This window comes from Ptiloglossa arizonensis, chromosome 2 (genome assembly GCF_051014685.1).
Source record: "Ptiloglossa arizonensis isolate GNS036 chromosome 2, iyPtiAriz1_principal, whole genome shotgun sequence".
NCBI lineage: Eukaryota > Metazoa > Arthropoda > Insecta > Hymenoptera > Colletidae > Ptiloglossa > Ptiloglossa arizonensis.
The window spans coordinates 27,692,117-27,707,573 of NC_135049.1; the positions used below are offsets into that span (position 1 = coordinate 27,692,117).

At 43.7% G+C, this 15,457-nt stretch overlaps 1 protein-coding gene across 3 annotated transcripts in view; it reads right to left on the minus strand.

Annotated features, from left to right (window-relative positions):
- Nucleotides 1-863: 863 nt before the first annotated feature.
- The window catches only part of LOC143155017 (uncharacterized), a 32,617-nt gene continuing 18,023 nt past the window's right edge, over nt 864-15,457 (minus strand). Inside the window, exons 1-4 of one of the 3 annotated variants that reach the window (XM_076327219.1) lie at nt 7,809-8,151; nt 7,645-7,718; nt 1,628-6,019; nt 864-1,439 (exon numbers count right to left, since the gene is read on the minus strand). In XM_076327219.1, coding sequence (XP_076183334.1) covers nt 870-1,439; nt 1,628-6,019; nt 7,645-7,718; nt 7,809-7,998 — 5,226 coding nt within the window. In that variant the 5' untranslated portion in view covers nt 7,999-8,151 and the 3' untranslated portion in view covers nt 864-869. Of the gene's footprint in view, nt 1,501-1,627; nt 6,020-7,644; nt 7,719-7,808; nt 8,152-15,457 lie in introns of those variants that run through there. The other 2 variants (XM_076327221.1, XM_076327220.1) reach the window with 2 other exon arrangements.

Below are 15,457 nucleotides of genomic sequence, written 5' to 3' on the forward strand. Positions count from 1 at the left end.
CGAAAGGTCTTCCTTCCTGAGAGAAAAGAAGTAAAGTTGATACCGTATCAAGAGCCAAGGTTACTTTGAACTATGCTCCGAATGAAAATAAAGACGAGTGAAACGAAAAACGGACAAATGCCTTTCTTTTTCTCTCAGAACCGAAGAATTTGTCGATAAGATGATACCTTTACCGTTGGACGGTTAGTCGAGCATACGGTAACGATAAAAAAAAAAAAAAAAGGGGAAAAAAAAAATACTTTATCAAATAAATACAGAACATGAAACAATGTCACGAGACATTTGTGTGTCTACACTCTTCTAAACTGTTACAGGTATCGTTGAATACTTTTCGCTTTGCTTTCTCGACAAATTCAACAATGAATCTTTTCAGAGTCCTTAAAAATACTTGACTCAACCTCTTTGGTTGTAGACTCGATCCTTTCGCTACGTTGGAGTCACATTTGTACGATACATCGTCAGATCCCTTCCGTGTGCTCGATAAATAGTTACCACGATAGCTTTGCGCGCAGCTAATATGGTAACTGTTCCCAAGCTGTAAACGCGCGACGATGAAAATAAGAAACGACGGTGTTTCGTATAACCTGCAATCGGTAAGGTAGAGTCCGTTAGGAAAAAAAATAACGTGACTTTCGATACGCGGCAAAATTGATCACCGTACGGACTCTCGGTAGCAAAAGGTGTTGAGAAGATCCATCAGAGTCCCGCACGTCCGTGTACTCTCTTTCGTATATACCTAAGAACACTAACTCTTCCGGTGAAGATCGACCCGGTCGTCCATTCGACTTCATCTAGCGCGAGGTGGGGAGGAACCTAAGGCACGGTCGTGAAATGTTCAGGGACGGGGGGGGGGGGGGGCAGCAGCAGCTTCACTCGTGGCTGCGTTTCACTCCCAACAACTTGGCGGCGTCGTCGGCCGATGCTTGGAGCACCCGGTCGATGAAGCTCTTGTCCCTTATTCCAAGCAGATTAGAGATCAGGTCGTTGTCCGCGCTCTCGCTCGCCTCGGGGTTCACGTTCTGCGGGATGCTCGCCAGCTTCCCCGTAAGGGTGGTCAGTTTCTCGTACGGATTGAATCTCATCAGTCCGCTGGGCGCGGCGTCCCCCGTGGCGACCGGTGCAACGGTGGGCAACGAGATTCGGTCCTGGATCCTGGGGTTACCGGAGTTGGCCGCCACCAGTACCGGGGGTTGCTGTTGGCTCCTAGGTGTGATGGTGGGCGGTTGCGTTGGCGAGTTCTCCTCGTCGCCGCTGGTTCCCACGTACATCGTCGAGTCGATCGACTCGTGTTTCTTCCTGTGTCGCAGCATGCTGTGCTTCAGTGTGAACCTCCTGCAGCAGATGTCGCAGGAGAACGGTCTCTCACCCGTGTGCGTCCTCATGTGACGACGCAGATCCTCCGCGGACCAGAATCGCCTCATGCAGAAGGCACAGACCACCTGGAAATGTTGGAAGAGCCAACCTTTTAGTCGTTGCGGGGATTCTTCGTTAATGACAGATCTATTACAGAACAAGTAGTCCACTTGAAGACACCCAACCAACCAACCAGCCAGCCAACGAAACGAGGGTATATCGTTTGGATAGGCAAGGAGAGACACGTGGTACGTCATGGACGGTCTTGTCTTACCTTTCTGTTGCTGTAGTCCGGGAAACGTCCCCGTTTCTCTTCACCGTCGCTCGGGTGTTGCGGTGGGGGATGTTGTTGTTGCTGATCCTCCGCCGTGTCGATGTCCATGTCCAGGGCTCCCTTCGCCACCAGCATCTCGTACGAGCGTTTGTGGTTGATCTTGATGTGCTCCAGGCAGTCCTGTCTGTCCGCGAAACCGCAATCGCACAAGTGACACTTGAACGGTACGTCGCTGGGTCCTGGCGATGATCTCGGCGACGGTCTCCTCGATCGGGGTGTGTCGTTCGTGGAGGAGGAAGTGTTCACGGTCGACTTGGGCAGTTCCGTAACGGACGAGGTCTCCATGCTTTCCGAGACGCTCGACGATTGGCTGTCGTAATCGCTTTGCTCGTTCTGCTTCGCGCATTCCTGGGGGCTGTTCTGCGGCTCGCTGGACGGCGTGTCCGATCTGCACTTCATCTTGCGGGCGTGTTTCGTCGAACGATGCTTCTTCAGATTGCCCAGGGTGGAGAACGTCGAGCTTGGACACTGGTTGCACTTGTACGGTCTCTCGGGTACGTTTCTCATTGAGAACGAGTTGTTGTTGCTGATCACGGCCTGGCTGTCGGGCGACGACGAGTTCCTCACCCTCCGTATCTTGTTCGGGTTGGCTTTGTGCTTCCTGAGTAGATGACGATCGCAGTTCGACTTGGTGGTGAACAGCAACGAGCAATGGATGCACTGGTAGGGCTTTTGTCCCGTGTGCGTCAGTATGTGCCGCCTGAGGGACGACGTCCATGGGAACGGTCGCTCGCAGTACGGGCATATCACACGGTTGGGTGCCATTGAGTACGCGGACTTCTTCTTCTTCTTCTTCTTTTTTTTCTTCTTCTTCTTCGAGGAGGCAGTGGTCACGGAGTTCAACGAGTTCACGGAATCGGACTTCTCGTCGCTGCCGGAATTGTTGCAGTCGCTGTTCGACGCCACCAAGCCCTCCTCGTCGCTCAGGTACTGAGGCTGGAACTGTTGGTACTGTTGAGAAGCGTTGTCCAAGAGTTCGGATACGCTCGCCAGGTCGGTGGCGCCGTCCTCGATCTTCTCGGACTTCTCGTCGTCCGGTTCCGTTTTGAACACCCTGTCCCCCGCGTTGTCGCTCATCGCGTCCTCCTCCGCCGCCTCCGCGGGTTTCTCCGTATCGGAGGTCTTTGTCTCCTCGGTGGCGTTGTCACTGTGAGCGGACTCGGTGTTGGATGACTCCGAGCCGGCCTTGATCACCTCCTCGATCTCCTCCTTGACCACCGCCTCCTTCGCCGGCTCCGCTTCCAATTGCCCTCTCAGCAGGCTGGTGCAGCACTTCTCCTTCTCTTGAGATTCCTGAGCGTCTTTCTCTTGCGGATCCTCGTCGATCACGAGCTCCTCCTCGGAATCGTTCTCCTCGACTTTGTTCGCCTTCAGCTGCTGCGCCAGGATCGCGTACTTCACCTGATCCGAGATCGGGTGCTTCGCGTACTCGGTGTTCGCTGGTTGCTCAACTTTAGGTAGAATGTTTGGATACGACTGCGCCACCTGGGAGGTAGGTTGTCCGAGATTCTGCAGCAAGGTCGGATGACTCGACGGCGGTCTCCCCCTGGTGGAGTGACCGCCCCTGGGTCTCTGGCTCCAGTGCTGTGGATGCTGTTGTTTGATGTGTCGCTCCATGTTGCTCCTCAGGGTGAATCTGGCCGAGCAGTGCTCGCACGTGAACGGTCTCTCGGTCCTGTAACGTCGTTGCTTCTGTTTCGGCATCAGGACACCGTTCTTGATCACCATTTTCACGGAATTCGCGGACGGTATGTGATTCTCGGGTTTCTCACGATTCGACATTGCCTTGCTGGCGATCTTCGAGGACATCAATTTCGCGTAGTCGGTCTGCTCGTTCACCGTCTGAGCGTTGATGTCCCTGCCGGGTGGGAAAGCGGCGAATCCAGCCCCACCGATGGACGGTTCGACGAGATTCCCGCCGCTGGTCAACTGCAGACCCCTGACCAACTCCTTTTGCAGTCTTTCCTTCATCGAGAAGTCTTGTCCGAAGACGTGAGGGTTGAACAGATACGGTGGCAGTATGCCTGCCCCCACGCCAGCCGGGAATGTCCCGAAATTCCTGTAGATGAGCTGAGCGTTCGCGTAAAGTGCCTCCAACGAGGTGGGCTGGGAACTACCCTGGCCAGCCTTCAACAGAGCCTCGGTCAACAACAGCTGGCTGGTGGCGTTGTACAGTTCTTTCTGATTCTTGCCGTAGTGCTCGTGCGGGTCCTCCTTGTCCTTCGATTTCTTGCTGAGATCGAGTACGTCCATTGACAGATCCAACGGGCCGTCTTCGCCGACGATCTCCGAGGACACGTTCGGCCCGCCTTTCTTCAGGTTCATCGGACTAGCTTGTATTCTTTGGTGCGAATCTGATTTGGTATCACTGACTAGAGACACGCTGCCTTCCGATGACCTTGACTCGAGATCCTCGTCGAGCTTCGCGTAGTCCTTGCCGCCGTCCTGGTTCGGCTTCGAGTCCTCCGCGTTCCGTTGCGTCAGCTCGATAGGTTGCGCGGGCCTGGAGAACGCATCCGTCTTCTCGTAATGGTTCGCGTTGTGCATCGAGATCGCGGTGTTGTGCAGCTTCGCCTCCTCTATTATACGGATCTCACCGCGGCCCTCCATCGGCACCGAGGGATAGTGCATTTGCGTTTGGTGTTGCAAATCCTCCCGATCGTTCGGGTATACCAGGCTCTTCCTGACATCGTCCTTGATCACACGGGGTGAACTCCTCTCGACGTTCTCGTTCGTCGAATCCTCGTTCGGATGGTAGATCAACACGCTCTTGATGTCCTCCCTGGTGAGTTTCCCGTGACGATTTCTCACGTGGCGTTCGCAGTTCGCCTTGGTGGTGAACGCGTAATTGCACAACGAGCACTCGTAGGGTCTGTCGCCGTTGTGAGACCTGAGATGCCTAACCAGTGTTGCCTTGTCGGTGCTGGTGTACGGGCACATGTTACAGGGATAGGGCATACCGGGTCCCACGCCCATGTGGGCGCGATTGTGACCCTTCAAAGCTCTCAGGTTGGGGAATATCGCGGTGCAGAGTCTGCAGGGGAACTCCCCCTTGAGCTTCATCTTCCTGAACTCGGCGGCGAACGCGTCTTGTGCTTCCTCCTCATGATACTCGGAGGAGAACGTGCCCGATGACCCGGACGAGCTCACGCTGGGATTGAACTTGATGTTGCTCTCGGGTGTGCTGGCATCCGATCGCGGAAAGTTCTGCAGTATGGGGCCTGAGGTAACCGATATGATGCTCTGGATGTCGGCCAGGTCTTTGCCCTCTTTGGCCTCGGTGAGCGCAGCCTTGTTCTGTAGGTCCAGGCCCGCGAAGAAATCGTCCCTCCTGGACTGGTTGTCGTCGATGGCTCTGGACTGGGGATTGGCGATACCGCAATCGGTCTCGTGGGCGTCCAACGCAGATCTGCAGGGGAACGCTCGCAGACACTTGGAGCATTGGAACTTGGCCACTTCGCCGGAGGCCGGTCGGTGCAACGATTGCTCGCACACCGCCCTTGCGATCGCCGGGAACTTATCGGACGAGAAGTCGACAAACGTGAGATCGTTGAACCCCACGACGGAGTTCCTCAGATTTCTCGCCGTGTTGCCTATCGAGTGCTCGGTGAAATGGATCATGAACCGGTGCAGGTTCAGCACACGGTGGTTTTTGAAGGAGAGATTGCACGCGTCGCACTTTGCGGGGAACTCGGGATGACTGCGTTCCAAGTGTGCCTCCAAGAGGGCGCTGGTGGCGAAGTCCTGCCTACCGCAAACGGGGCAGTTGTAGACGTTCTGGGTGTCGTCCGGGCGCGCCTTCATCTCGGTTCTGGAGTTGTTCAAGAGGATCTTGTGCCTCTTCTGGCCCTCGTTGTCGCTTAGGTAGTCGGTGCACTTTCGTTTCCCGGTTAAACTCGGCGATTTCTCCTGCCGGTCGATGAAGTCGGGCGAGTTCCTCTTTGCGATCTCGTTGTTGTTGTACTCCTCGATGTGTCGTCGTTTCGTGGGTTTCTCCGAGTCGCTGCTACCCTCGGAGTCGGTGCAACTGTGCGGCGAGGTGGCGCGATGCGCCGTGCGCAGATGCCTGTTCATGTTCCCGTTCGTGGTGAACGCCATCTCGCAGTACTTGCACTTGAACGGACGTTCACCGGAGTGGACCAACACGTGCCTGTCCAGGGAACTGGCCGAGCTGAGCACCTTGTTGCATACCCCGCAGCAGTAGTCGTCCTCGCCGCTGCAGTCGGTGCTGCGCGGCGAGTTGTGACCGCGCAGGTGGTTCGTCAGCTCCCGGGAGCTGGGGAGCACTGTTGGGCACGCGGGGCAGGGGTGAGCGCTTTCTGGTAGCTCCACCTGAAAGGAACCACGTTCAGGATTAAACCACTGACTTGGTTTGATCTAGGCTGGCGATGGAACAAATTACTTTGAGAAAGGGGCTATTGTTTTTAGAGTTAGGTGTGGATTAGGAGTGAGAAGACACGTTGGGGATAAAACTAGCAACTGACTTGGTTAGATCTGAGTTAGGAGTGAGAAGACACGTTGGGGATGAAACTAGCAACTGACTTGGTTAGATCTGGGTTAGGAGTGAGAAGACACGTTGGGGATGAAACTAGCAACTGACTTGGTTAGATCTGGGTTAGGAGTGAGAAGACACGTTGGGGATGAAACTAGCAACTTACTTGGTTAGATCTGAGTTAGGAGTGAGAAGACACGTTGGGGATGAAACTAGCAACTGACTTGGTTAGATCTGGATTAGGAGTGAGAAGATACTCTTTGGGGATAAAACTATATCTATGAAGAAACTAGGGTCTAGACAAACTAGCCTAGATCTAACCAAGACAGTAACAAGATAGTTTTATCTTATATAGATGAAACTAAACCCTAGTTGGGGATGAAACTATCTTGTTACTGTCTTGGTTAGATCTAGGCTGAAGATGGGAAAAATGACTTGGAGAATTAGACTAGTCTTCAGAGTTAGGTCTGAGTTAGGAGTGAGAAGACACTTTGAAAATTGAACTACTGACTTGGTTAAATCTAGACTAGGGATGGAACAAATTACTTTGAGAATGAAGCTATAGTCTTCAGAGTTAGGTCTGAGTTAGGAGTGAAAAGACACATTGAGGATTGAACTACTGACTATGTTAGATCTAGGCTAGGGATGGATCAAATTACTTTGAGAATGAGGCTATAGTCTTCAGAGTTAGGTCTGGGTTAGGAGTGAGAAGACACATTGAGGATTAAACTACTGACTATGTTAGATCTAGGCTAGGAATAGAACAAATTACTTTGAGAATGAGGCTATAGTCTTCAGAGTTAGGTCTGGGTTAGGAGTGAGAAGAATGACGTTGCGAATTAGACTACTTTCTTTGGAATTAGGTGTAGGTTGGGAGCGAGAGTTAACCACCGATAGAGACTTAGCCACTACTTCATTTTTAAATCTCTATAGCACGGTAGTTATAAAAATTATACCTCCATTTGAGGTTAAACTATACACTCGATCGAGCACTAGTGTTCTACCGAGAATTCTACCTATAAAATAAGTTCTAGAGATGTCTAAAGGATGTTCGAGTATTTCTACTGAGTGGACGAAATTTTCGAAAAAATATTCCTCCACAATGTGTCACGTTTTATAACCTTGAAATGTATTTCTTTTATTGCGATCGATAAAGTGGTCGAGTGAAAATAATTAAGATCATAAGGTTCGAAGTTGCAACTGGTCAAAGATTTTTTATTTCCTCGAAGACGATTCTCGTTTTAATCTGTCACGGTAGTTCGTGTTTGAAGATGAGTTCAACGACCCTTTGCTCTATCCCTCTTATCTATGTTCGAACTATCGATCCTCGGGGTCTGACGTTTGTTACGTGGAGTTCAATTTTCGAAACAAAATTCAACGTCGAGGACACAGAGATGCGATACATCGAACACGTGGTATAACTTCGACGGTGTAATTATTCTAAAAAAAAACAATGATGACTTACACTCGATGGTGGCGATGCAGCATCCGCTTGCGCTTCGTTGTCGTGTCCCTGATCGGGGCCACTCTTGACAGTAACTGAAACAAAGAATACACTCGATATTAAAAAAAGGTAGAAACTCTGCCCATCGTTACGATAAGAACTAAATAACGAAACCAGCAACGTACTGTCGCAAGAATCCAATTCTAATCGTTGAAACAGTTGGGTGAAGTTAGGTCTTCGACTCCTCTGCCACGATGTGACGAACAAACTCGAAATAAAATATTTCACGAACAATATTCGTAGAGAGTACTTCGATATTTCCTTTTCAACAAAGTTACGTTTAATATTCACCCACCCAAGTGATCGTAGATCCATTGGTAATTTTGAAAACAGAATACGTGAAAAACGATATTTCCAGCCAGATATAGGATCCACGTAATCAATACTAGAATTATCAATAGATTTTTGAATATCAAGGTATACCTTATACGTATTCAAAAGAAAATGAATCGTTGAAGAAAGTGAAGAATTTTTAAAATATACCACACGTGTAGAATAAAAACCATCGTGACGTCTTTGGAAAACATACTGTACGATATAAAGCAAATTTCGTTACGAAAGCAATTGAATCTAACGTTAATCACCGATCCACTGATTTTTCACGCTTGATTACCGTGTACAGTGTTTCTATAGTATTTCTACGTTGAACAGTACTACGTTGAACAGTACTATGTTGAATAGTACTACATTGAACAGTACTACATTGAACAGTACTACATTGCACAGTACTACATTGAACAGTAATATGTTAAACAGTTCTACGTTGAACAGTACTACGTTGAACAGTACTATGTTGAACAGTAATATGTTGAATAGTACTACATTGAACAGTAATATGTTAAACAGTTCTACGTTGAACAGTACTACGTTGAAAAGTACTACGTTGAACAGTAATATGTTAAACAGTTCTACGTTGAACAGTACTACGTTGAAAAGTACTACGTTGAACAGTAATATGTTAAACAGTTCTACGTTGAACAGTAATATGTTAAACAGTTCTACGTTGAACAGTACTACGTTGAAAAGTACTACGTTGAACAGTAATATGTTAAACAGTACTACGTTGAAAAGTACTACGTTGAACAGTAATATGTTAAACAGTTCTACGTTGAAAAGTACTACGTTGAACAGTACTATGTTGAATAGTACTACATTGAACAGTAATATGTTGAATAGTACTACATTGAACAGTAATATGTTAAACAGTACTATATTGAACAGTACTACGTTGAATAGTACTACGTTGAACAGTACTCTTGTTTCTATAGTATAGTTCTATAGTATTCTATAGTATCTAGTTTCTATAGTTTCTATAGTGTTTCTATAGATTTTCTATAATGAAAATTCCCTCCGCGTTGTCAACGAGAACTCTTTAACGTTTAACATTCGCCCGGACGAGTGATCGATTGGTAATTTTCAGAAGCGAATATCAATATTCAGAGAGGATGTTTCCATCCAGACGTCGGATCCACGTAATTAATCACCGACCCATTGATTTTTATCGTCGAGTATCTCGACATACTGGTGAAAATTCCCTACGCGTTGTCAAACGAGAATTCTATACCGTTGGCGAGACTGGTCGTTTATATCGACCGATAATGGCTTATTGTTTGTAAATTTTTTAATTGGTCGCAAGAAGTCCCGACACGCTCGTGTCGCGGAGATCGTACTCCGGAAGCTGATAGACGACCGCAAGGAACGACGCCACGTTGGGACAATGACACTTATCAACCAGCGAACGCGACGCATTTGACCGCACTCGTCCTTATTTACGCGCTTTTGGAAAACCGCTCCGAGAATCCTGCAGCCGACTACTGGAGCACACTTCCGAGAAAGATACGGCGACGAAAATAAATCGCTCGAGAATCAAGTAGTCGATTCGTTACAATCTCATCGCAGGATTTTGTCCAAGTGATCGACAATTGTTCAAAAATTCGATCGGAGAACTATTGAATAGAGTGTTAGAAATGGGTAAAGAAATGTACAGACCTCGAACGTAGAAAATAGTTTACCTTTTTCGTCGATTGTAAGTTTTACTCGAATGTATGTACAATATTGTGCCAAGTAAAAAAAAAAATATACAAGATTCTAAAATGTACAAACTAAATTATTTTCAATAATTTCGATCGATTGTGACTTTTGACTCGAATGTAAGGATTATGTAAATGAAATATCCATAGTATTCGAATGTAAAAAGTAAATTATTTTCTTCGATTTTAGTCAAACGTAATTTTTACTCGTATGGAAGTATTATACTCACAAATTTAATAACTTGCACTGGAAAAGTTTTTAATCGATAAAAATACATTACTCGCGAGATTGGTAATTATTGAGGCACCCATGATTCTTGAGTAACTATTAATTATTTACGATTGAACTTTCGATCGATATTCGAACAATTTTCCTAATTTTTACGGATGGAGGTTGCTCAATAAGTTTTGTCGTTCAATGAAACTTATTGAACAGTACTATTCAATGTAGTACTGTTCAACATAGTACTGTTCAACGTAGTACTATTCAATAATGTACTGTTCAATGTAGTACTGCTCAACGTAGTACTATTCAATAAAGTACTGCTCAACGTAGTACTGTTCAACGTAGTACTTTTCAATGTAGTACTGTTCAACATAGTACTACTCAACGTAGTACTGTTCAACGTAGTACTTTTCAATATAGTACTGTTCAATGTAGTACTGTTCAACATAGTACTGTTCAACGTAGTACTGTTCAACGTAGTACTGTTTAACGTAGTACTGTTCAACGTAGTACTATTCAACGTAGTACTGTTCAACGTAGTACTGTTCAATGTAGTACTGTTTAACGTAGTACTGTTCAACGTAGTACTATTCAACGTAGTACTGTTCAACGTAGTACTGTTCAATGTAGTACTGTTCAACGTAGTACTATTCAATAAAGTACTGTTCAATATAGTACTGCTCAACGTAGTACTGTTCAACGTAGTACTGTTTAACATATTACTGTTCAATATACTACTGCTCAACGTAGTACTGTTCAATATAGTACTGTCCACTGTAGTACTGTGCAACATATTACTGTTCAATAAGTTTTATCGAACAACCTATTGCATCGAAACTTTTTCTATCTCTCCAGATGAGAATTTCGTTCGTCCCTATCGTCTTTTTTTTTGATACACTATGCACGAGGAGGTACGATCAAAGTCTCTGGTCGAGGGCGGTAGTCGCGTGGTCCTCTGTATCGGTATCGCGAGCGACTTGCGGGGGGCCACGGTCCTCGTAAATCGCTCGTATCGAATTTATTCCCACACTTGAGCGCAAATGCGCGCGCTAAACGCGCACGCAAACCGCAAGCTAAGTTCGAGCCAAGCGGGCGAAAACCCGTTTCGTCCGCGTGATTTACGCGCATGAATAAAGTCACCTGCCGCGGCAGGTAGTAAGTTTGTCGCACAGTAGCCGCCACACGGGCCGAGCAGGTTTATTCGAGTTCATTCGGTCGCATCTTGTCGTTATTCCAATGAATCATTCGCGCGAACGCGTGGACCGGAGGTGAACACACCGCCACGTGACTAAACCGACCCGATTGTGGTAACAGAACCCGCATCGCAAGAAAATTCAACCGAACAGTAAAAAGTTGTCGATACAATAATATAGGAAGGTTAATTTAAAATAACCAGGATTGAGTTACTAGTAGGTTGTTCAGTAAGTTTTGTCGTTCGATAAAACTTATTGAACGGTACTGTTCAATGTAGTACTGTACAATGTAGTATTGTTCAATATAGTATTGTTCAATGTGGTATTGTTCAATATAGTACTGTACAATGTAATACTGTTCAATGTAGTATTGTTCAATGTAGTACTGTACAATGTAGTATTGTACAATGTAGTATTGTTCAATATAGTACTGTACAATGTAGTACTGTTCAATATAGTACTGTACAATGTAGTACTGTTCAATGTAGTATTGTTCAATGTAGTACTGTACAATGTAGTATTGTTCAATATAGTACTGTTCAATGTAGTATTGTTCAATGTGGTATTGTTCAATATAGTACTGTACAATGTAATACTGTTCAATGTAGTATTGTTCAATGTAGTACTGTACAATGTAGTATTGTTCAATATAGTACTGTACAATGTAGTACTGTTCAATGTAGTACTGTACAATGTAGTACTGTTCAATATATTATTGTTCAATGTGGTACTGTTCAATGTAGTATTGTACAATGTAGTACTGTTCAATGTAGTATTGTTCAATGTGGTACTGTTCAATGTAGTATTGTTCAATGTAGTACTGTTCAATGTGGTACAGTTCAATCGATCTATTTTAATCCAGAAAGATAAAATACGTTTGATATTTCAATTCGTTTAATCGGCACCGTCATTTATGGTTTTAGGATGTAAGATAATATTGGTATATAATACTTATAATAAAAACGTAGATAGCAGTACCACAAATTCAATAAATAGACTCGTCACGAAGAAAACCTATAAAATTGAATTTAATTCGCACGGTACTGTTAAAGATAATATCGATAACAAAATTAATAACAATCCGTACCAATAACCACGAGAATACAAAAATAAGGTTTTTTAACGTTCACGATAAATTTACATACACGTTCGATTTTTTCTCTTCATTATTTATAAGATTCAGTATATATATATATTTTTTCATATCAGAACGGATTGGAAATTGTAAAATTATTGTCCGTTTCTAAATTGTCGCTTTGTCGATGGTAAATAATTTTCCAGACGAACAAACAGTAACTCGAGGACGAAGTTACGGATTTCAGGGATGTTTCACGGGCACAATGACTCGACAATGATCTTTAAGGTCAGCTGGTCGTGGAACGTTGATAACGACGCGAGATGGTTCGTCTGATTCCTACCGCTGGTCGATAATGCGGATCGCGTTTGCGACTGTCAACAGAGCTTAATCTAATTTCTTGTCGGATGAAAAGAACGTTTAACGAGATAACGTCGAAGTCGCAAGATCGCCAACGTAAGTACGTTTGCACTGTCGCAATTTTTACCATCCTTGTGTAACGATCGGGGGGATGAGCGTGGAATTTTTAAGAAAAAATTCTAGAAGAAACGTCAACACCGTCCAAACGATTATTATTTCCTTTTACGGAACACCGTATCGAGCATCGAAATCATTTTTCTCGATACTCTTTCTCCCCTTTCTCGAGTAAGCGAGTAAGTTTCTCTTTTTATCTTTTCTTTCGTATAAAATTAATTTTTTCCTTAAGAGTGGAATATCCGAGTGGAAACCTTTTTATTTTTTGGGCAAGATAACATCGTTTCTCTAGTATGAAATTAATTTTTTCCTTAAGCGTGGAATATTCGGTGGTAACTTTCTGTTATTTATTGTCAATGATTTCCTTTTCTGATAAGAAAAATATCTTTTCTCTTTTATAAAATTAATTTTTTCGTCAAGAGTGGAATATCCTGTGGTGACCTTCTATTACTTATTGTCAATGATTTACTTTTCTGACAAGAAAATCATTTTTTCTCTTTTATAAAATTAATTTTCTTAAGAGTGTGATATTCGGTGATAATCCTCTGTTATTTATCGTCACTGATTTACTTTTCGGACAATAAGTTCAATATTTTCCCGAAGGTCGCACCGTTATGCGATCGAAGCTACCACTCGAATGGAATGTTCCCGTAAATAAATTAACATCTTATCTCGTTCTCATAGCCGATGACTCGTCTCGTTATTGACGTTTACAAAGAGCAAGAGAAAAAGAATCACGTGTTCGATGGTAATCTCTCTATGATTAATCTGTAATCGATAGTATTTCTCCGATCGGAGAATGTTTCGAACGAAGATTGAAAGAGGAATATTATATATCCTATTACTCAGTTCCACGATAATAATGTATCGTAGAATCGCGAGACAATGAAAAATTGGTAAATTTCGATCATTTGGTCCACGAGAAATAGATCATTGCGTTCCTCGTGTTGCAATCGACGAATATCGAATATTAAAAAATTTCTAAGTATCGCAGTGTTCTTTGAATAAAACATCAACATCGAGGAAAAGCACACCGTGTATTCCAGGAAATCAATTTTATCTCTCGCGACCGGCGCTCACGCGAATCGCTCGCGAGAAAAGAGAAATTCGCGAAGGTTTGCGTCGTTGATTTCCGTAACGGAGCAAATAAACATTTATCTAGCTGCCAGATATAAAAACCACGCTTATCTACCGCGCGAGCGTGACTAACCGTTTATCGGGATTTCGAGAAAATTTTACTTCGAAAATATTATCCGAACGTACGTGTATCTCGTGCCAACGAGGAAACACACATCCTCCTTGGAATAATTTCATTTACACGTGATTGGTTAATTTTATTTTAACAGAGTTCGTTTGGAATAAGATTCGTGTATTATAATAAACGAGAATAAAATAGAATATTCTTGTTCGTTTAGAAAGTACGAAGCGATTCGTGCTCGAGGAGACTTCGATGCCGGAAGGGTGAAAATTTTATTGCAAAAGAGAGTAAAATTAATCATCACGATGATCTGTGTGTATCTCTATTTATTTAGAGATTATCGAGTAGATATATTCGGTGCTGGATCATGAAAATGTTTCGAGTTCTTTTACACAGCAAATGTTAAAATATTGGTTGCGATACTATTCGATAATTGTCAGAAATTATTTTCACAACTTGGTATCACATTTTCTTCGATGATTGTTTCGGTTATTTAATATTTACCGGTTAGATAAAAATATTGATTCGTATGCTCGTACACTGTTCGTAAAAAAAATCAACTCTTCCATTCTGCTTCTTTCACTGGCCGGTGAAAGTTCCTGCGTTCGATATATAAACAACTTTTGCTACGATCGTGTCGCTTTTATCGAAAACTTTACATCAGGGACGTGTAAAAGTGATTGTGTTCAGAGGTATACTTGTCGATGATTTGTACAAATGGTGGAAAATGAAGATTCTTCTGTTTAATTCACTTTACGTTTCGGTTGAAAAGTTTAACTCAAGGACGTGCAAGAAAAAAGAATTTTTGTTCGCAGTTAATAAATCGTTTCTTCTCGTCGATAAGAGATTCGTACGAACGTTCGAAAATTGAGGTTCTTCCATTTTCTTTAATTCGTTCTATGTTGCAGTTGGGAAGTTTAAATCAAGGATGTGTAAAAAAAGAATTTTCAATCGTTTCTTCTTGTCGATAAGAGATTTTGAACGATCAAAAATGGAAGTTCTTCTATTTTCTTTAACTTGCTCTACACTGCAATTGAGAAATCCAGAACGTGCAAAAAAAGAATTTCTATTCACTGTTAATGAATCGTTTCTTCTCGTCGATAAGAGATTCGTAAAAACAATCGAACATAGAAGTTCTCATATTTTTTTTAACTTACTCTACACCTCGATTAAAAAATCAAAGACGTGCAAAATAAAAAAAGAATTTCTATTCACCGTTAATAAATCGTTTCTTCTCGTCGATAAGAGATTCGTACAAACGATTGAAAATGGAATTTCTCCCATTTTTTTAACTTGCTCTACACCTCGATTAAAAAATCAAAGACGTGCAAAATAAAAAAAGAATTTGAATTCACTGTTAATAAATCGTTTCTTCTCGTCGATAAGAGATTCGTACAAACGATCGAAAATGGAAGTTCTCCCATTTTTTTTTTAACTTACTCTACACCTCGATTAAAAAATCAAAGACGTGCAAAATAAAAAAAGAATTTGAATTCACTGTTAATGAATCGTTTCTTCTCGTCGATAAGAGATTTCAAACGATCGAAAATGGAAGTTCTCCCATTTTTTTTTTAACTT